We start from the raw sequence: 22,722 nt of genomic DNA, 5'->3' as shown, positions 1-22,722 counted from the left end.
TCTTGTCTCTGTACCTTTCACCTATGCTCAATTATGATGGAATTCACAAAGCTTTTTTTAACGTTTTAATACTTGAAATGCTTAAAGGTTGTTTTACCTAGGTGAAGCAAATTTTGGTGACAGCCATTGATGGGTTTTTTTTTCTGTAGTCAGAATATAATGAAAAAAGAAAAAAGGAGTAAAAAATTTTGTGCCTGCTTGCACACCTATGTTTTATCCAAAAGATAAACCCCAGATTGGTGTTTCTTCTTTGCATAAATATATTATAGAAAGATAGAAATCAAGGGGGCTTACTTCCATAAATATCACCCATATTTTATTAAAAAGTTAAAATTTATTGATTTCAAGAGCAACCCAAACAAATAATTCCTTCTTGCTGAAACTAGGGAGTACTTAATTTTGCTTGTGTCATGGCTAACAACTTTTAAAAGGCACATTGTTCAAGTTCACAAGAAAAAAAACGACAGCTAAACAAAGAATTGGAAGATATTTTTTGTTTTTTCTTCTTTTAAAAAGTTTTTATTTGTCACAGGAGAAAGAATGAGGAAGTGGCTAGACAAAACTTTCTAAAGCACAAATTCTGATTTGAAGGAGCCACAGTAGGAAAACCTTGCTCTGTTCTAGCCAATTTCTTCTCCGAGAAGATTGAGATATCTCCTTTCTGTTGCATAGTGAATGGACATGTGGAAAGTGGCATAAATGAGCTTTAACTTCCAAATAATCTTCATTTTGGCATAATTAGGCCTGCCATAGAAAAGAGATGTAGAAAAACATCTCCTTGCACATATATAAATATTGTTTTGCTTTGTTTTGAATTTTAGGGAAAAGAGGGGTGTATAGTATTTATGACAGTGCAGTAGGAATTCACAGCATCCTAACCCAGAAACCTGCTGGACCTTAAGATTGAACAAGGCATCATGAGATCTTTGATCTATGATACCAAGAATATTCACGTTACCTCAGTAATCAGTCTCTGGTTGGATTTTCTCACTTGTTGTAAATTAGGATATGCAATTCTAGTATGAATTAATACATCGGGGCAATTGTAGGATGTTAGAGGAAACAATGTGATTCCATTTGTCAGTGAAATGAGAACACATGATAACCAGTGCAGAGAAAACAGGTCTTCCTGTAATATACACAGAATGATCTCTCACATTGTGAGAGACATGAGAGAAATGTACTTCATTTTGGCTAATGGCTGAAGAAGCACGTCCTTCATACATACATAATTACCTATCACTCTCTTCAAGATAATAGGAGACAATAATACAGGATATCCAAATATTTAAGTAAAATGTTTTCAAGCCTATGTCATACTGGGAACTCCATATAGTGTACGTGAAATCAAGTATTTCCTCTGTTGGGTGTGATTTATATTATCACATTCTGAAGTTCATTAAAATATTGAATTAATTAAAATGCACATCTTATGGCACACTGTAATCTGCCCTTCAGGTACACCGCTGGTGGTTTTCAAATGTATTTAACTGTGATCCAACTAAGGGAAACTGTGGACATCTTCCTGATCAGGTGTTGTATGAAAAGGCAACTTCCTGATGGATATGCAATCCAAGGACCAAGTCCTGTGGAACAAAAATAATGTTGCTCTTGAAATTCCATTAGTGATTCTTGGGGTACTTAAAAATATCTGAGTAAATTCTGCTTAAGAATTTTTAAGTGATTTGCAGTGTTGAGTATTCCAGCTCTTGAGTTGATCTGTCTTTATAGGATTACTGTGTTTATTTTTGCTGAGTTTCCCTATAAAATAAAAGGCTATCTCATTCCAATTGGGTGTATAACTTGTTGCTTAAAAAGACACTGGTCTGCCAACTGGGTCTTCAACAAACCCCTTAGATTTTGCCTTCCCAAATAAGCAGCAAAATTAGAATATTTCATAATTCCTTTCTGTAGACATGTGTGGCTTTTGGGTTTCATCTGATTTGACATATGCTAAACTTTCTGTGGTTCGCCAGTAGTCAGTGCAGATAGCAGTGGAATCGGACAGTGGGGAAGAACAGGGACCAGTCAGGGAGTCTGGAGAGGACTCAGACAAGGATCCTGCGTCCAATGCAGAGATGGGACCAGGACCATCTGGAAGTGGGGTGCTACCTTCGGAGTCTGGCAGCAGCGAGGGAGAGGACCCAAGAGAGCCTGTTCCAGTGTGTGTGTGCGCAGAGCTGCTAGAAGGCGAGAGCAGCTGAAACAAAAGGGGCGACTCGGAAGTAAGGCTGGGAGGTGATTGCCCCTCCCATAAGGGATAAAAGTCAGGCCAAGAGGATGAAACCTTTGCAGGAAGCAAAGCAGTTCGATCGGTTCCAAGTCATGCTGGAAGCTCTTTGTACTTCAGTTGGTTTTTCTTGTACTTTGGTTGGTTTCTTTTCTAGTTAATTTGATACTTCTGTTTTTGGCAGCACTTCACAGAACTGAAAGGTATGTGCTTATCTTGGGGGACTGTTTGAGCTTAACTCCAGCGAGGAATGAAAACAATTCCCAGCGTTGAATAATTACGGTTTACGAAGGCTGGGTCAGAACAAAACTTAGCTAAGCAGAACTGTCTTATATCAGGAAATAAAGCAGGATTGGGCTGAGATAACTGCATTCCATGATAAAACATAGGATGAAGTTGTGTTGGATCTTTTGAAAACCCTATCTGATCCAGTATCAAGACAGTTTATAATTTAAAAAAAACACTCAGTTTACTCCCCTGACCTCTAACTCCTCTTTTTTCATTCTCAGGTTGATGCTCCTAGCACAGGCTTTGTAGAGGAAGATTCAAAAGAAGCTATTGTGCCACCTGACCAAGTAGATGGGAGCAATACTGTAACCAGCACTCTTACTGTGCAGGAATATTTTGCCAAGTGCATGACAAAACTGAAGAAAACTCAAAATTGCACCAAAGTAGAGCCAGGTAATTCTCCTCCAGTGATGGTTGAGAAATTGGAGTGTTTGGAATCCCAGACAAAGAAGAAAAAAAGACATAAACATGCACAGGATGAGGCTGGAGAACCAAAGATTATCTGCACTGGGATAGTAGATTCAAGTAGAGATGAAGTGGATACCCAGAAAAAGAAAAAGAGAAAGAAATCTAAACATCTGGACAGCAGTAATGATCTTATTTATAGTGAATCTCAAATTGGTTCTCAAAACCAAAAGGCAAGACAATGTTCCTTTGAAACATCTAAGGAAGAGAATAATGATTTAAGAGAGCAAAAATCAAAGAGAAAGAAAAAGAGCAAAAAATTAGACTGAGATGTAACTGAAGATGTAGAATGCATAAAGAAAAAATGTTCCAGTTGATATAAATTTTAATGTTTAACTTCATTGAAATATACCTAGATTTCCAAATTTACCCAAATAAATAAGCAACATTTTATAAAACAGACATCGTCCTTATTTGTTTACTTATTTCAAATTTAGAAGACTGGCAACTCCATAAGCATACAACATCAAAAAATACAGTGAAGGTAATAGAAGAATTATGTATGTCAAGAAGAGGAAATATTCAAATTAATTTTAAAAACTCACCCCATAAAAGACTTGCCATCCACCTTAACCAAGAAGTGGTAGAAAAGCCGGGTTTTTAACAATCAGAGTGGGGAACTTATGGATATTTGTTGTCTTTGTCCGCTGTCATACCATTCCCACCTTTTGGAAGATTAATTGCAAAAAAAGATTGGTGGATGTGTGGGGGTTAATTGGTTGGGAGATTCTTCAGGAAATCCTGAATCTTCTCATGATGTCTAGTTGTTGTACTTCAATGGACTTGCATGTCAATGACAAGCATCAATGGAGCTCCTAATCCTATGACAGAGGTTTTTGGGAATGGAGAAGATTGAGTGGTTAATTCCTGGTTTACAATATCCATGTTTCTTGTTTTCTTGACTCACTTAAAAAGAACATGGTAGTTTGTTTATTTATATAATTTATATGGTTTCTCAGCTCAAACAATGTGATTTTGGGTGGTGTATAAAGGAAAATTAAATCAGCAATACATAACAAGCATTTATGAATTTCTCCTGAAGAAATAGTGGATCATTGTCTATTAATGCTTTTTGATCTGAATGTACTAACTCATTGTTGGCTCTTTTATTGCCTGTAGATTTTTTTTCCTTTATGGTATTCCAAAGGATAAAATAAAACTTAGGATAAAAAAGCCTTATTAAATGAAATGGATGAGTATACACAAATGTGGATACACTATTTTTTCTTGTTCTTTTCCTGCTTCAGTTGGTCTCTTTTGGGATCACCAACATAAAAAAAATACGAAGTATAATAATATTAACAAAGAGAGGTCCAATCCTAAATAGAAAATAAAGTACCAGCCCAACAAAATAAACAAATTCAGTATGCATAAGTGGTAACTTGCTGCTTCTTTTGAAAAAGATTGGGAGATCATCTTTCACCTGTCAGGTACAGTATGCTTTATTCTGCTCTGATCTATGAATATTTCAGATCTTTTCTTTCCCCCAATTTAGTCCCAAGCTTATTTGGTGTAGCTTTCTTAGAAAAAAAATGTACATGTCCTAGATGTCCAGTCTTGTATATCGGAGGATCTTTCACATTTCTTAGAAAAAAACAACTTTTACAACTATGAGGGGAGAACTTGCATTGCAGCCAATAAAGTTCAAGCTCCCTGGTCCAAGCTACATACCTTGGTTTCTCATTTTGCTTCTTTTAGATTCTCTCTTAGACTGCTACATCAGCTAAGATTTTGAGCAAAGGCCCTATAGTAATAACTTAATATAAACCAATAGCTATGCTTCCTAAAAAATTAGCAGATTCATGCTTTCCCAATGGGTTAATCTAAAACTGGCTTGGACTACATTTTCTGCTTTTTTGTACCTTACCTATGTGACCAGGTGCTAGAAGCTTTTTTTATACTTCATTAAAAATCATTTATGTATCCAAACTAACAGTTTATTTCTCTGAAAGGAGATTAATATGACTGAGCAGAGTTCTGTAACTCTTAGTGAATAAATCTTAATCTATTTAATAGGCAGCTCAATAAAAACAGATTAATAAGAAATTATCTTCATCAAATGTACTGCATACTCTACTGATACAATCTTTGAACAGAACTAGTTCCTGAGACTTTCCTGACAGAAGAATTAATCAGTGGAACAACTTGCCTCCAGAAGTTGTGGATGCTCCAACACTGGATGTTTTTAAGAAGCGACTGGACAACAGTTTGAAATAATATAGGGAGGGTTTCCTGCTTAACCAGGGAGGTTGAACTAGAAGACCTCTAATGTCCCTTCCAACTCTGGTATTGTGTTATTCATTTGCCTCAGTGGGTGGCAGAAGCTGGCTACACTTGATTCTTCTAGTGTTTTGTAAAGATACATGGTATAACTTAAAGATACAGTACATGGATTTCAACTCCCAGAATTATCCAACCAGCATGAGGAATGAAGTCCACATATCTTCCACACAGTTTCCAAGGTTGAGACAGTCTGATGGGATATTCTGAGTGCAATGGGCTAGACCAGGGAAGACCAACAACCACTTTTATAACATGCCATGACATAGGCAGATGTTTCTGTGTAGGTCACTGACACTCAAGCTGAAATCCAGGTTAACTATTTTACTTTTCTTTCCCATTGTTTATTTTAAATAAATAAATTATTGCACTTCATTTCTTGAACTTTATGGTTGAAACTATCTCCCCCTCTCTTGTCTGTGTGTCTGTATAATATACTCCTAGTACAGAGTATAAAATCCTATGAACATTTAATATTACTCTACGCACACACCCATGCAGTGTCATGTCCGAGAACAGAAATATAAGTTCTGTAAACATTGCAGCTTTTGTACTTATTGGTCACAGCAGAGTCATCAACAAGGAAGAAGGGGGAAGCACCTGGCCTTACATTTAATTTCAGCATAATTAAGCCTTTTAGGCTAAAAATCAGAGCTGGCCACTGGTCAAAGGAGTTTTAATTGATGGAAACAAATACTAATTATAGTACCAAGCTCTCATCCTTTAATGGTCTTCAAAGAAGTTGAGGGAGCTGTTTATGTGACTGAATCATCCAAAAGTTAGTTCTAATTAAAGGAAATAGTTGTTCTCTAGATTTGATTTTTCTTGGTTATAACAGAGTCTTGAAGTTGCCAAAGTAAACAATTAAATGTTCTCAATCTTAGCATGCCCTATCAACCAGTTGGAGATTGCAGCCCTATCCATCATAAGCAGCCACATTGAATTGCAGACTGTCCAGTTTGGGGGGAAATTTAAAAATCAAAGTCCTACTCTGGACTTCTGGTTGGCAACCAATTTCCAGCAAAGAGCAGATCATGAATATAGTAGTATTCTCCTGCCCTGTGCCTATTTCTCTCCTAAAGAAATCTAAACTTAGAAGACGGGAATGGAAAGGGAACCTACTGATTCAGAAGAGAACATTAGTGAATCTAATACTGTATCTATCCTACAGGCTAAATGAGAATGATAGGAAAAGCTTCTGCAAGACAGTAGCAGTCAACTCAATAGAAGCCACCCTACATCCTTTGCCTGATATCTATTAAGGAAACCAGAATTAGAAAGGACTGGACAAATAATATGAGTTGCATATGCATAATATATTTAACCTGATTATAAAATGAATCCATTTTGGGGGGTTGCAAGAACTATGGAATTATAAACTAACCAAACAAGCTGGAGTTGCACAATATACCCCCACCCCATTTATCATCCAAGGTAATACTGATTAAAGTTAGTGTATATATGTAAATTCATCTAGTAGGTCTTTAACTGACTCATCTAAGCATGTTCTGAACATGTTTGTGTTTCTCAAAGAACAAAGATCTAGAAAGGGATCAAATGTTTCAGAGCAGAATGTTAGGGAAAAGTGTTCATAGGTCTCAGAATTTGGGAGCATGATTTTATATTCATTGACCTCAATAATGTATAAATTGATTTAAATGCTTTGTACAATGAGATTTTACAGTTTGGGAAAGAAGATAGTATTCTAAGGTTACTTGTCATCATGAAACATAAATTATTAAGTGCATCATTAGATTGGAAAAAGTAGAAGCAAACAATTTAGGCAAAAGCCTTTCAGTTCCCTAAAAGTTCCAGTTCTCGTGTTTGTGCCTCAGATAACTCCAATAAAAATAAAGTTTAGCATAGAAATGTATTAATGATTTAATTACATGACTTGCACAACATGCTCTGCTTTGTAAAACCTCATAAAATTATGTTTGTAAATCGTTTATACTGCTTTATCTTAATTTGCACTGGGGTAACAAAAAAGATAAGGTGTCCAAGAGTATAGTTTAAAGATTGATGGGATATGTTTTAAAATGCAACTTGGATTTTATTCCTAGTGATTATATTGTTTGGCAGCAATACTGAAATGGTTTCCTTTGCCTCCTCCTGGATTTTTTTTTTCAGTTTCTCAATCACAAAAAAGTTTCTCAAAAACAGCCAGGGAATTTCCTTGTTGTCTCCCATCTGAGTACTAACCAAGTCTGCCTCTGCTTAGATTGGCCCAAATGATTCATATATTTATTTTTATTTATTTATTAAATTTCTACACCGCCCATCTCACCCAAGTGACTTTGGGTGATTTACAACATCATGAGAGTATTAATTCTTTGTGCCCAGAAAACACACAAACCGGGAATATTTGGCAATTTGATTTTAAAATATCTCACTAAAAGCAAAAGCCCACACCCAATTCATCTTGAATTATACTGTAGTATTACAATAATTTGCTTCAGTTTGGAAAGAAAGCTTGTGCTGTCCCACCTGAAAACCATCGCGGATCTGCTGTTAGATCCCATGCAGTTTGCATACCGAGCAAATAGATCGATAGATGATGCTGTTAACATGGCTCTGCATTACATCCTATAACAACTTGAACCTCCAAATCACTACGCAAGGGTTGTCTTTGTAGACTTTAGTTCAGCATTCAATACCATAATTCCCGACACTCTTCTAAGTAAATGAAACCAACTAGCAGTACCTGAACACACTTGTAAGTGGATCATAAGCTTCCTAACAGACAGGAAGCAGCAGGTGAAGCTAGGCAGAATCACATCTGATACCTGTACAATCAGCACAGCCCCCCCCCCCAAGGCTGTGTGCTTTCTCCACTTCTCCCTATATACCAATGACTGCATTTCAAACGATCCATCTGTTAAAATACTGAAGTTTGCTGATGATACAACAGTGATTGGTCTCATTCAAGACAACGATGAATCCGGATACAGACAGGAGGTTACACAACTTGCCTCGTGGTGTAACTGGAACAATCTGGAACTGAACACACTCAAAACTGTAGAAATGGTGGCAGACTTTAGAAGAAACCCTCCCATACTACCACCTCTTACAAAACTAGACAACACAGTATCAACAGTAGAGACCTTCAAATTTCTAGATTCTACTATATCACATGACCTAAATGGACACCTAACATCAAAAACGTCATCAAAAAAGCATAACAAAGAATGTTCTTTCTGCGCCAACTCAGAAAGCTCAAACTGCCCAAGGAGCTGCTGATCCAGTTCTACAGAAGAATTATTGAGTCTATCATCTGCACCTCTATAACTGTCTGGTTTGGTTCTGCAACCCAACAGGACAGACACAGACTTCAGAGGATAATTAGGACTGCAGAAAAAACAATTACTACCCACCTGCCTTCAATTGAGGACCTGTATACTGCATGAGTCAAAAAGAGGGCTGTGAAAATATTTACAGACACCTCACATCCTGGACATAAACTGTTTCAACTCCTTCCCTCAAAATGACTGTATAGTGCACTGCACACCAGAACAACTAGACACAAGAACAGTTTTTCCCCCCAAAAGCCATCACTCTGCTAAACAAATAATTCCCTCAACACTGTTCAACTATTACAAAGTCTGCATTACTATTACTGTTAATCTTCTCATCACTCCTTATCACCCATCCCCTCCCACTTGTGATTGTAGGACTGTAACTTTGTCACTTGTATCCTTACGGTTTATATTGACTGTTTCCTAGTGTGATTTGATTGCTGATTGTACCCTATGACTATCATTAAGTGCTGTACGTTATGATTCTGGATTCTTATCAAGTGTATCTTTTCTTTTATGTATACTGAGAGTATTTACACCAAGACAAATTCCTTGTGTGTCCAATCACACTTGGCCAATAAAGTATTCTATTCTATTCTATTCCTTTGATATTTAAAACATACAGAGTTTGATGTTTACATTTGATGCTTAAACTGAATTTGGGAAAGAATCATGTCTCAGGGTCATTCCTTGACATTTCTTGCCTGGAAAGAGTTCAAAAGATTTCTATGGTACTATAACCAGCCATGTACGCTGAACTATATAGATCAATAGTTTGAGGTGAGCAAGTTATTTAGCTTCATGTATTCCTAAGGATAGTATTGTAGATGGATACATTTATATCATTGTGACTAACCTTATTCTATTCACAGGAATATACACTCCAAAGAAATGAAAGGAAGAGATGAACTGTATTTCCCACCTCCTATTTCTATTTTATTTTCATAAACCCATAAATTCAGCATTTCTGCAACATGCATAACTAGATCAGGTTAAAATTACCTAATGCTTTTCTAAATACAGTATGCTATATTTGGTTAGTGTTTGTCTTAGTTTTATTTTTTGTGCCTTGCATGTTACATTAATCCAACTTATTTAAGGGACAGCTACCAGCTTTGAGCTGCAGAAATCTGGACAACAGGATGATAGCAAAGAAAGTTGTGAACACTAATCCAGCCCTATTTTATTTGACAAGTATAACCTTGGAGTTCTCATCTCTGATGATCTAAGTGCTAGAGCCCACTGTAACAGCATTGCCAAAAAAGCATAAAGAGTTGTTAACCTAATCCTGAAAAGCTTTTTCTCCGGTAATATTGTACTACTAACTAGAGCATACAAAACATTTGCTAGACCAATTCTTGAATACAGCTCATCTCTCTGGAATCCGCACTGCATATCGTACATTAATACAATCAAGAGAATCCAGAAATATTTCATAAGAAGAGTCCTCCACTTCTCTACTCGCAACATGCCTCCAGACTTGAAATTTTAGGCTTACATAACTTAGAACTATGCCACCCTTGGTCTGACCTGAGCGTACTACATAAAATTATCGATTACAATGTCCTACCGGTCAATGACAACTTCACTTCAACCTCAACAATACACAAGCACACAATAGATACAAACTCAGGGAAAACCACACAAAACTCGATTGCAAGAAATACGACTTCAGCAACAGAGTGGTCAATGCCTGGAATACTCTACCTGACTTTGTGGTTTCTTCCACTAACCCCAAACACTTTAACCTCAAACTGTCTACTGTTGACCTCACCCCATTCCTAAGAAGTCTGTAAGGGACGTGCATAAGCGTACCAACGTGCCTACCGTCCCTGTCTTAATGTTCCCTTTTATTTGTATCTATTTCATGTATTAATAATCATGTTTATACTTATATATATATATTATCAAATGCATGCTTGACCAAATAAATAAATAAATAAATTTTAAAAAGTATTGTGTGAACCCAGAAAATGGATTAAGTTAGCAGTCTACATGAGTATGTTGTATGTACAGTCATAGGTGCAAATTCACATACAAAAACCCATCTGGAATAAGAATGAAAGAGCTAGGAGAAAGTATTGGAAAGTTCCTGTATATATGCCTTTCTCAGGTCTGGAAGCTGAAATGTGTTGCTGAATCAGAGAAATATGGTTATTCTGGCTCAGGTGGAAATAGAGGAAATGCAAGGATTCTGCAGTATTATCTTTGCTTTCTTGCAGTATTTTTTATTTATTTTTTTGCTTCCTATACTTCCTTCTGCCCATCTTTCTTGGTAGTGACATCACCTTTATCAACCTCTTGAAATAAGAGCATGTGTTGTTCTTTTTAAGGAAGGGACGCCATAGGTGTGAGCATCTGGGGACCGGTAACAGCCTAGTGGGACTCACGTCTGTTAAAAGAGAGGCCAAAGTGTTCTTAGCTCTTCATATCTGGAAGGCTTGCCAAGTTGCAAGGTGGGGAGTGGCAAGGAAGGCTGTCCGTGGCAAGCCCGCGGGGACGGTGTCGACCGATGTCAATCACAGATCGTAAGACGAGCCTTGCCTTTTAAGACGGGCAGCACTCGGCGCTTGCTCAGAGGCACTGCTTTTTTTCGGTTTTTGTTTTGCTCACATCTATAGTGGGAGCGAAGGGAAAGCGGCGGGTCGCTCGCTTGCTTTGCCCGCGCCTCTCTTTCGCCTTCCCCGCGACCTCGCGTCTCACCCTCCGGCAAGAGGCGAGGGAGGGACGGAGGGCGCGCTCAAGGCGGAGCCGGCCACTTCCCAGACGGCACCGGAGGAAGCTCATAGAAGCTCATAAATAGAGCGAGGCCGCGGGAAAGGCGCTTGCTGGGGCGGCGGGGTGAGGCTGAGGGGCCGCAGGGCGTGCGGTTGCGCGGAGAGAGGTGGGGGGCGCCGGCTGGAGTCCCGCGTGCCTCGACGGCATGGCTTCGCTGCTGGGCTCCTTCGCGTGGGCGGAGAGGCTGGACTGCTCGGCTCTGGAGTTGTCCGACGGGGGCAGCGGGACCTCAGCCTCCGCGGTGCCCAGGACGGAGAAGGGAAACCCCGAAAGCCGCATCCGACGCCCCATGAACGCTTTCATGGTGTGGGCCAAGGACGAGAGGAAGCGCCTGGCAGTCCAGAACCCGGACCTGCACAACGCCGAGCTGAGCAAGATGCTGGGTGAGCGGAGCCCGCCCGAGTGAGCGGAGCGAGAGGGACTTTGGCGCGTTTTGCGCCACTCCGGCTTTACGAAGTCGCTCGCTGTGCCGAGCACCGAATGACCCAGGCCGGGATGTTTCGGTTGAGGGTTAGCCTGTGAAAAACAAAATTACGGGTACAACCAACCTTTCCTCATCCTCAGTGAATTTGGGGAGCGGTGCGGCGCCTACAATTCTTCTCCTGAAGTTACTGGGTGAAATCTGCTGCATTTCGCTCTCCCGTTGGAGTAAATGGGATTTACTCCATAGATTTTAAGAGGGAAGAAATCTCCTTATTTTAGAAAGCCTTAGGATTGTTCGTTGCCAGCGGAGTTGCAACCCAACAGGTTTTTGTTTTGTTTTTTTGCCCCCAAACAGTTCTTTTCTCAGAGAATTGGATCGAGGATATTTAAACTTAAAGCACCCTCAGCTGAAATTATCTTACATTAATTATTTGTACCTGTAAAATTCTGAAACAGCGGCTCTTTTAAAGGGTGCTTTTGAAAACTTAGTTTTTCTCTTCATTTCTTCTTGAGAATATATTTGGGTATCTAAATTTAAAAGGTGCTAACTTTTCTAAAATAATGTCATTGTTGTATTATTGCTGACATTGGTATTAAGTAGTTGAATTACCACAGAACTCATTGGGCAAAATTAATTTTCTTTAAGGAGCAAATCTATTTGAAAATTTATTGAACATCTGATGAATTACAGATGCACAAATTTAAAAAAAAAAAATTTTTTCGGTGTGTTCTCAGTGTGTTCAAGATCACTTGGGATGAATTTTGAAGTTATTTAACATGGTAATAAAGTAAGGATAAATATGAGTTTTACAGGCAAACACAGATAAATATATTTTTCTTATTTTTAAAAAAATGCTACATTGCAGTCATTTTTATCCAGGAATTTTAAGGTATATTTTGATTATATGTATTTTATTTAAAAAAAATCTTAATCTTTTGATTTGGATGCTTTATTTGCCACACTAAGAACACACTGCTAATCTGGGGGAAATTAATAAAAACAAATAATGTGAATCTTTCAACTATATTCTTTTGAATCTTTGTGGAGTGCATCTCCAAGCATTCATTACAGAGTTAGGCAACACTTTTAAATATTTTTTAACCTTGCAAGCAGCATTCTCTGTAAAAAGACATCAAAATTGAAAGTGTAAAAATATTTTGATTAAAAAAAATCAAGAAGGATAAATATTTTTCAAAACCAACACAAAGTTATCAAATATAACTTTCTAACCACAAAACATTTCTGTAACATGAACTGATTTAAACTTAGAGAGCAGGGATTTCTGTCATCATGTGGTACTCCTATTTCAGTTTTAACACCTAGCTATAATGCATTCTAAACTAGTCTCATGTCCTTTTGCCAACAAATAACCTCACTGAATTCAGTAAGTCATCTTTCTGATCAGGCTTTTGTAGAACTGTATCGCAGTGGTGAAATCCTCGAGGATGCTACATAGGAATAAACCTCATTGAATTTACGAAGACTTTCTCTGCAATAGGGATTGTAGCAATAGAGTGCTGTATCTCCTGCCGTTTCTAAAAGCTGCCTGGCTCATTCAAATGCTTTTCATCCTTTTAAATGGAGATTTTAAAGCAATTTCCAAAGGACCGTCACTATCTTAGATTTATGCTACCTGAGCTTAAGCATCTTCCCTTGGAAAGAAACCTGACAGGATTTCTTTTCCAGTTAGTATTGTATAGATGTACACAGTGTGGCATAGTGGTGGTGTGAATGCTTGGGAGACTTCTAAATTTTAAAAATTTTTTATTGCAAAATAGTTGTTAAGTGAGATACATTTTCCCCAGTGTTAGGAAGGTTAATTTTATCACATATTTATATGTCGTTTTTCTCTCTACGTGAAAAAGTCTTTCCTCTGGAGAGATAGGCATTCAGTTCCTGTACAATTTCAGTTGCGTAGTTTTGCCTTTTTTGTTGTTGACATATTTTTTTCAAGGCAATAACCTAGAGATGTAGACAGCACAGTGTTGCAAAAGTGGTCGCACTAGACATCTGCAAAAAGGATCATTGTTGGAGATTTCCGTACCATTCCAGAAGCTACCCAGAATCTCCTTATGGTGAGATGGATGGCAAATAAATTTAATAAATAATAAATAAATAAAAATAAAATAAAAGCATTCCTAACATTTCCCAAAGTAAAATTTGTGTTTTATTCCCCACTGCTGCTGAATATCATAAATATTTATATAGCAGTGTGACGCCAGTATTTTTCTTTGTAATCATTGACTAGTCCATTTGATATGCGGTATTTTATAATTAATACCATTGAAACGCATTTCCACATAGTGACCTATTTCCTGCTGTTCTTGAACTTTGCTGCGGGTCCCATCCTTCTAAAAAATTGGACATGGATTAAAAATTCATGTTGCACAAATAATGACGTTCAGGTTATTCCTTTTGTAGAATATAGCAAAGTTTACCTCTAAAGGAAATAACTTTAATAATATGATAGAACGCTGAGGTTTTTTTCCAGCTAAAATAAATAAGTTATAGTCAGAGATATTGCGCTGAGGATAAATGATACATACCAGTCTTATCTGCATAAATTACCTAATTTGCATCCTTGAGCAGCAGAGTCAAGATGAGTTAACTGTGTTAATATATAACAGCAAAGAAGAGATAAAGTTTTTACTCTTTTTTTTTTTTACTTTTTTTTTCCTGATGCTTTTTTTTCTCTCCTTGGGACAGGAGCAATTGTGAATTGTTGCTTTTGTTACATGAGTGGCTAAAAGTATTATAGTCAACAAAACGTGAAACTTAATTTTGCAATGAGTGCTCTCCAAACTGGTATTTGAAATATAATTTCAGAGATGTTGAAAATTTTACATATAAATTTAGTTTAGTTCAAATTGTATATTACCTCTATCTTGAAGGAAGCATTTAAGAATATGGATGGACTTAAGCAACGAATACTTTCATTCAGTGTTAAGAGAGGAAAAAGCCTATTTGTGGTTTTACATGCCACACGTACATTACTAGTACAATCTTGTACATTCCCATTCAGAAGCAAACCTTGTTTTATTTAGCTGGGCATTTCCCCAAATGAGTGTTAATGAAACTTCAGTCTAACATACTAGAAGCAAAAAAGCTGTTAGTTTCCAAAGCAGAGATGTATGATTTTCCTTTGCAAATTAAATTGGTTTTTATTGGCAAATTAAACATACATTCTGTTGGTGTTCAATGTTGACATGTGGGAAGAGAGAACAATTCAAATTCAAGACTGATTGACAACCCCTTTACATTTTTGTTACCGCGAAGTATTTATGTTACTATTTTGACCTTCAATTTTATAAAAGTATTAAAGGGAAGCCTTGGAAATGAAACTCCCGATTAATTTTTTATAATTTTTTATTAATTTTTTTACTTGCCCAACACAGCTTTTTTTGGTACACTGCTAGAAATTTTTCATTTTAAAGTTTCATTGCCTATATTTAGCTCATAATTCCTTTACTTTGAAGGGCTTTGCCTGATGTGCTAAGCATACTTGGTTTCTAGGAATATCTATCATTTAAATGTGAACTACATTTTCAAAGTTACATTTTGCTTTGGTAAACAAAAAAAATTCCAAAATTTATATTGGGATTTGGTGGTACTTTTTAACACACTGGAAACACAAATTGCCTCATATTTCATGAGGAGTATTACATGCCAGTAAGACCTCAGTGTTTACTTTCAATATTTTACTTTTCATACAATTCTGTCCTCAAGTGAAGATAAAGAATTATATTAGAACATACCACTTCTCTCATAAAAGATTTAAAATGTTGTCCAAAAGTTGTATTGTCTTACTTTACATTTTAAAGTTTGCAAGGAATGTCCCTTTTCTCCTCTTTTCCCCAAGCTTCAGGCTCTTCAGATGTGTGAGGACTCCCCATAATTCTTAGCTAAGGCAGTGGAGGCTGCATCATTCTTTGTGTTGAAGTTCACGCATCAGGGAAGTTGCCTAGTTTTGGGAAATCTGGCCCAATGCAGCCAACTGACGGGCGGCTTCTGTGCATAGAAGATTAAAAAATATCCAGATTGTTGTTGACTAAAGAAATTCCTTAGCCTTAAATTTGGCGGCTTTTTAAAAAAGGGATAGTTAGTTGTGTGGGGTAGATGTTTTCAGGGCTGTTGCTGTTAATAGTCAAATATTGGTGAAGGTATTCTACACAGTGCCCTTTTATTTGTGTTTGGCTTTCCTGAAACATTAGATTAGCCAGTGTGGAACCTAAGTGCTGAGACTTTTTCGAAGTCTAGTAGAATTTTCATATGCTTTCAGAATCCCATGAGCTGGTATTTTTATTACTATTTATGGAACCGATACCATATGCAGAATGTACAATTTTCGCTTTATTTCTGCAACATTCCAGTGAAATGGGATTGCTGTCTTGTAACTACAAGAAATAAAACTGCCCATGGCTGATACTTAATTCTTTAAATAGGAAGTGACAATCTGTAGCCTGCTGGGTCCCATACAGCCCTTTCTGATCGTAACTTCAGAAAACAACGTTTTCCCCACACTTGAGCTAGAAAACAGAGTAAAACTATCATACCTCAAGTAAGTTTTTCACAGCTGAAAAATTATTTGGGGGGAGGTGTTTTTTTCCTAAGTGACTAGATTTGCTTTCTCTTGTAGTCCACAAATAACTTACCTATGGTATAATGTTTAAAAATATGAATTGGATACAAAAACAAATCAGGACAGTAAAAATGGAGCAGAATAACTAAAAATGAACAAATCCAACAAGTAAGGCTTGTGAAATTAAAGAGTCTAGGATTTAAAGGACAAGCTAGTGCCAAACAGGGTAATTATGTCTGGCGCTAAATGCGTTGTCTTGAACATTTCTAATTTCAGAGTTGCTGTTCAGAAGGCCCCCTCTCTGTAAACTGCTCATTTATTTTAGTGAGGACCAAAAGGGTCCTCTGGCACTGATTTTATTCTTTGGGCAATCTCACATGAAATTAACCTGGAGTCTTGGGTCAAGGAAGACCATTACTTTTACCATCTAATTCTGTTTATGGGAAAAATCACTGGCTCACCAAGAAACATTGGAACAGTATCTCACTTGATCCAAAACTTCCCACGTGTTTTGCAAGATAAATGGCAAATGCAAAGTCACATGCAGCACTTTTGCTGTCTCAAGGGGTGAAGAAGGTAAGCCTCTATGAAAACACATGTGGAAATAAAAGCAAGGCTCAATTTGCTATGATGTGGTAGAGAGTTCTTTTATGTAAGCTCTATTTCCTGTATTTTTTATTTACTTAAATCTATTAGCCACTCTGTTCCAAAAGAGCCTGCGTTAATTTTGCACAAGGGGCAATTCTTCCACCATTCTCCAAAAGTCAAAATACTAGTATTTGCTATATGTATGGTGTTTTGCAGAACAACAAAAGATGTTGGTTTTGTTATTGAATACATTTCTTATGATTGAAATGAAATAACATGAAGAGGTGTAGTGGAGAGCAGCAAATAAATGTCAGTTTAATTCACCAATAGTTGGGCAGGGGCTTAATTCATTCTTCCCAATATAAAAAGGGAACCTTCTCTTTTTCCTTACAGGCAAATCGTGGAAGTCCTTAACCCCGTCCCAGAAAAGACCTTATGTTGAAGAGGCGGAAAGGCTGAGGGTTCAACACATGCAAGACTACCCCAACTACAAATATCGGCCCAGAAGAAAGAAGCAGGTCAAGCGGATCTGCAAGCGGGTGGAGCCAGGCTTCCTGCTGGGTAGCCTCTCCAGGGACCAAGACCACATGCCTGAGAAGAGGGTGTGCAACCGAGCAGTGGGTGAGAAAGATGACTACTCAGCTGCCTCAATAATGCCAAACCTCAGGAGATACCAGGAGGTCCAGAGCAGTAACACAGGTACTCCAATGGACACCTATCCATATGGGCTGCCTACTCCTCCTGAGATGTCACCTTTGGATGTGATAGATCCAGAGCAGAGTTTCTTCTCCTCCCCTTGTCCTGAAGACCCTCGCCGTCCCCGTATGTCTGGAGACACCTACTCTCTAGAATATGCCACCAGCCCTCTCCAGTGCAACCACTCTCTGGGTCACATGCCAATCTCTCAATCAGCTTCCACGATGCACTCTGCTTCCTCCAATTGCCCAGCACCTCCCACAGGAAATTATTACTCCCCAGCTTTCCCTCCTAATCTCCAAGTCCCCAGCCTCCACAACCATCTTGGCCAACTCTCACCTCCCCCGGAGCATCAGAACTTTGATAGCCTGGATCAACTGAGCCAAGCCGATCTTCTAGAGGAGATGGACCGCAATGAGTTTGATCAGTATCTCAGTGCCCCTGGACATCCAGAGCCCAGTGGGCTCTCCGTCAACGGACATGTCCAGGTCTCTCAGACAGCAAGCAGCTCACACTCCTCAGAAACCAGCTTAATTTCTGTCCTTGCAGATGCAACAGCTACATATTACAATAATTACAGCATTTCTTAGGTCAGAGAGGTGAGATTTGTACTGTGGACCAGTTTGCTGGAGAGATGGTTTCCTTTTCTCCGGGTTTCCCACCCTGAACTGAAGTAACTTTGGGGTTCACTTTCTAGATAATTACTCCAGTTTGCCAACATTCTTTGTACCCAGTCTAACTATTGAGCATCTGTCTTCAGAAGTGTCTTTGTAACCCAATTAAAAGGATACATCTTCAATGATGCATCAAGGCACCTTAGTATGTTGACTTAGATAAAAGAATTATTGTTCTTTCATCAAACTGAGGGGCCCAGACAGAGCTGGTATAGTAATAATACTTACAACTGTGGTCTAACTACAGAGGAAGGACATCAGGAAATATACATGACCACTTATGGAGTCTTTCAACCAAAGATGCCCTTGGACACATTTCCTAGAGAAACCACTACTAAGCAGACTCAGATGTTTATCTGTATGTCTGTACACTTTCAATTTGTTATGCAGGATGTCTTCTCAAGTGTTTTTGCTCTTTGCACAATTCCTATTTGCTTTCATGGGCTCGCATAGGAGATTTTTCCCTGCCAAAGCTGAAACAGAATATGTAACTATGTCAAAAGTGCTATCACAGAAACTTCATTATCCTTGGTGATTGAGCCACTTATCTTCCTGTTGTCTCTGGCTAAAGAAATTTTTATCTTAAAATCAGCAGAATATGCCCCAATAAGGGTAATCAAATGAATGTATAACTCTTTTAAAATGTCCCTCTCCTATGAACTTTTGCAACTATAAGGGCCTCATGCTGCGAACCACCTACGCCCTATCATCTCTTTCAGTTTGGCATATGTCAACAAATTGAAAATTGACTATAGCAGTAAAACAGGGCAAAACAAGGTGGGACTGCATCATAATCATCATAAGGTGGGATTTCATCATAATCAGTGGTAAATGGGGCTATATAATCTCATCACAAAATACAGGTCAGAAGAATTGCATGTGGCTTTGAACAACACTGCTAATTCTCATTGTAGTGCCTGTATGGTATTGCAATTTTTAGGAAGGATCTAACAGTCACAATGTACGCTAGTTTTTTGTTTTTTGAAATCAGGACACGGTTTGGCCATTGCCCTTTGCATCTTTCAGGATCTTCTCTTCTTGCCTGTGGAAGAGGTGTTTTATGTTTGGAAATAACCACGAGAGAAGCATCAGGTGCAAATATTAGCATTTGAGAATGAATTTCAAGTGTCAAAATAGGTGAAGTTCACCTCAATAACATTTTAGTTTTAGCAAGAAGTGTACAAATCATTTCAAGATCAGAACTGAACATTTCAGGGTGAGGATGGTTCATTTGTTTTATATACCTTTAATTCTAATCTAAATGGATCTGGGGGTCCATTGAAGTGGGGGAAAATAGGAGTAAGGCATCTTCCATAACAAGCTGTTTTCCAGATAAGTTAGCTGACAGCCATCATCACCCAAGCTGGTTACATATAAAGGCTAATAATCTTAGCATGTTTGCTATTCTGCTTTGGACTCCTTATGATATAAACCGTCAACAAAGAATGTCAAAGAGATCTCCCTCATCCTATCCCAGAAGCTGCTTTTGAGTTTAAAAGTCTGTAGAGTGTTTTTTTCTGGGTGGGGTTTTTTTCATGGCTTCTTATAAACTTATGAACAACCTATAATTTAGGAAAAACAGATTCCCTTCTCATCCCCTAATGGGTATTTTATAAGCAGTGAGAGATCTACACTGTGCAAGGTATTATTGATCCCAAATATATTTTTGGCTTTAGAGAAGTATAACAGCCTGTACAGTATTTCCAAAAATGCAGTTATCTTAAGTAACCTATCTTGATGATATGGTATATTTAAATGCATGTGAGAAAACACTGTCCCTTAGCATTTTTCTATGTGATGGTTGACTTCTGGGAGATGTAGCCTTATAAATATATATTTGATGTACCTTCTTTGGCAAAGGTACTAACATATTTGCTTCCTTTTATATTTAAACATACTTAGAATTCTCTTTTAAACATGCCGAACTCTTCAGTTTCAAAATTATTGTACAAGTTTTTTTTTAATAAAAAAAGGTTTCTTACTAAAGCATGCCATCCTCACCCAAATTTCTAAGACAAAATCAATTTCTAAGACAAATTAAAATCAATTTCAGGGACAATTTCAGCCGTTGCATTCAGTTCTCCATTTAATCCAAATAATACGTTTTTGAATTGTGAACCACCGAGAGTCATTTGCTGAGATGTGAGGCTATAGAAATAAAATAAATAAATACCTTGCTTCTGCATGATATACCCAGTGAAAGGTGCATAGTGAAGCTTCAGTAAGATCATAAACAGAGTTGAGTTTAATTTAGTGACAGTAATTGCTTAGCGATCAAGTTGCAGGTCCCAGTTTTGATAACTAAACGAGGACTGCCTATATTCAATTGGAAATTTTCCTATAATTTAGGATTATTGTTTCAAATCTCATTTATAAGTCCTTGATGTACTTGAAAAACATTTTCCCGTGTGTTCAGTCATCAGCTTCCTCCATTTCTTTGCCCCTTTGGCCAGTATTGATTAAATTGTTACGTGACAAATTGTCTGATCTGCTGTGCTAGGCTCTGGTCCTTCTTGGCAAACTGCAGACTAGCTCCAGTTGCTGCACATTCTGGATTTGTCAAAAAAATCAAGAAAACTCAGATTTCTTGCTCTTCTCTGGAGCTCAGTTCTCTAGCAGAAAACCCAGATTTATTAGCAAGAAGTTCATTTGAGTGACAGTTGCTTCACCCAATTCCTGCTTGTAAAGTGAGCCTGCATATACCTTATTCCTCGTACTATGGCTTAAGATGTCTATATCAGGGATTCAGTGAAAATTAAAATGGATCATTAATTTGTCTCTAAGAGCAGGGGTGGGCTTCTACCAGTTTCACAACTGGTTCAGTGAGCGCATGCCCAAACCCATGCAAACCCTTAGTAGCCCACCCCTGTCTAAGAGAAACTCCATATAAGGAAGTGTATAGATTTTGTACAGTAACTCCATATGTTTTGACATTTTGGAGGATGGAAAGATTGTACTTAGTGATCCAGTAACAATTTCCATTGTTGCAATCTCATTGACCTTAATAGGATTATGCTAAGACGTAAATGATAGATTTCCTAGCTATTAAAACTTGGGCAGATGACTTATCAATGGTTATGCTGGTCTAACATGGCAAAATGGAATGAATACTGTAGTACTGAAATGAAATGTACCTACCATCAGTTTGGTAGGTAAATAATTATGACAAAGATTTTGGTGATTAATTTCAAAGGCTGTCTATAGTTATTCGGTGTGAAAGGGAAAGATTGTAGATTGTTCATAGACTTTTTTTTACAAGGAGCCAATCTGAGGACATTCTTAGACTCCAATTAAGTCTTAAAGCACCTGAATTGTTGTATGAACTTAATTTAACACCAAGGCCTCTCCCATCTTCTCATTTTTCTTAACTTTGTTCTCCCACTTCTGTCAGCCAGCTTCACTGCTGGCAAAAGATCTAGGGAGAGTTTTGTTGAAAAGGATTTTGTATTAGTAATGCTCCATTTTTATCAAATCATCCTAGAGGAAAAAAAATACCTTTGCATTTAAAAGTAAAAATTATCCTCTTTTCTGTGTCTTATTTTGCCTGGAATGGCATTGTATACATGTATTTTTTACAGATTACAGATTATCCCTTCCTCACCATGTGTTTTTATTGATAGAACTTCCTTACATTGATGGAAATCAACTGTTTCTGTGTTAATCAGTTATTTAACAGTTTAATGGTAGTGTAGTGATTAATTGCTAGTTTATATCATTCTGCTTTTCTAATTTTGTTCCTCAAATATGTGGTTTAATCTACAAATAATGTTTTTATATATATTAAAGAATAAATGAATTAAACACAAGTTGCTAAGATAATTCTTTTGTGCGTTACTCTGTGCTCTTGATAATTTCAGTTGATATATTTAAATAAGTTTATGTAAAGATGGTTAATCTGTTTAGATACATGGAGGCGGTAGTATAAGGGAGGAACTCCATCCATTATAAGTTCTTTAATATTTTCACCCAGATTTCAATATCTTTTATAAAAGCTAATTTCTTTGATAACATATCTAGTTCACTTGATTCATAATCTGCAATTGATGTAAACTTTGCAAGAGAGAACTCCAATGAATCTGGTGCGAGGTACAAGATATACAACACCTAGAATTCCAGTATATGTGAAAGCATGATGCATAGAATAGGGCAACATTGTATTCATAAATGCATAAACGTGTTGGAAAACAGCTGCTGGGGTTTGGAGATTTGTTTGGTCATACTCCTTAGTGATCCTAAATAGACCTGATAGAATTGTTCCTCAAACTTCAATATATTTAAGTGAATTCTTGTGATTCCTCATTTTTATTTGAAAAGGTTGAGTTCCTTATAGATTCATATTGAAAGATCGACTGGAAATCTCTGTGTATTTTCCATATAATATATTTAATGAGTTCCCTAAATATTGGGTATACTTTCCCCTTAAT

At 37.4% G+C, this 22,722-nt stretch overlaps 2 protein-coding genes across 6 annotated transcripts in view; both read left to right on the top strand.

Annotated features, from left to right (window-relative positions):
- Window positions 1-3,385, top strand: part of PINX1 (PIN2 (TERF1) interacting telomerase inhibitor 1) — a 43,663-nt gene extending 40,278 nt beyond the window's left edge. For all 5 annotated transcript variants that reach the window (XM_087960395.1, XM_087960388.1, XM_087960403.1 and 2 more), the window contains one exon: window positions 2,740-3,385. In XM_087960395.1, the coding sequence (XP_087816521.1) occupies window positions 2,740-2,767 (28 nt within the window). In that variant the 3' untranslated portion in view covers window positions 2,768-3,385. The remainder of the gene's footprint in view (window positions 1-2,739) is intronic.
- A 7,939-nt stretch (window positions 3,386-11,324) lies between these two features.
- Window positions 11,325-22,108, top strand: SOX7 (SRY-box transcription factor 7). The gene is made up of 2 exons (XM_026671493.2): window positions 11,325-11,720; window positions 17,322-22,108. The coding sequence occupies exons 1-2, from the start codon at window positions 11,483-11,485 to the stop codon at window positions 18,212-18,214; spliced, it is 1,131 nt and encodes a 376-aa protein (XP_026527278.1). The 5' UTR covers window positions 11,325-11,482; the 3' UTR covers window positions 18,215-22,108.
- Window positions 22,109-22,722: the final 614 nt, after the last annotated feature.

The sequence above is a fragment of the Notechis scutatus genome, chromosome 1 (genome assembly GCF_049901735.1).
Source record: "Notechis scutatus isolate UNSWTSFEM ecotype Mainland chromosome 1, rNotScu1.2, whole genome shotgun sequence".
In the NCBI taxonomy this organism is placed as follows: domain Eukaryota; kingdom Metazoa; phylum Chordata; class Lepidosauria; order Squamata; family Elapidae; genus Notechis; species Notechis scutatus.
Note: the sequence above shows the minus strand (reverse complement) of the source record. Positions and strands in the feature narration are given on the sequence as shown.

Excerpts from the sequence above, each read along its gene's own strand:
- SOX7 (XM_026671493.2), top strand. The coding sequence starts at position 11,483 with ATGGCTTCGCTGCTGGGCTCCTTCGCGTGGGCGGAGAGGCTGGACTGC. Across the intron at positions 11,721-17,321 it reads CGAGCTGAGCAAGATGCTGG|GCAAATCGTGGAAGTCCTTA; the intron begins GTGAGCGGAGCC and ends TTTTCCTTACAG.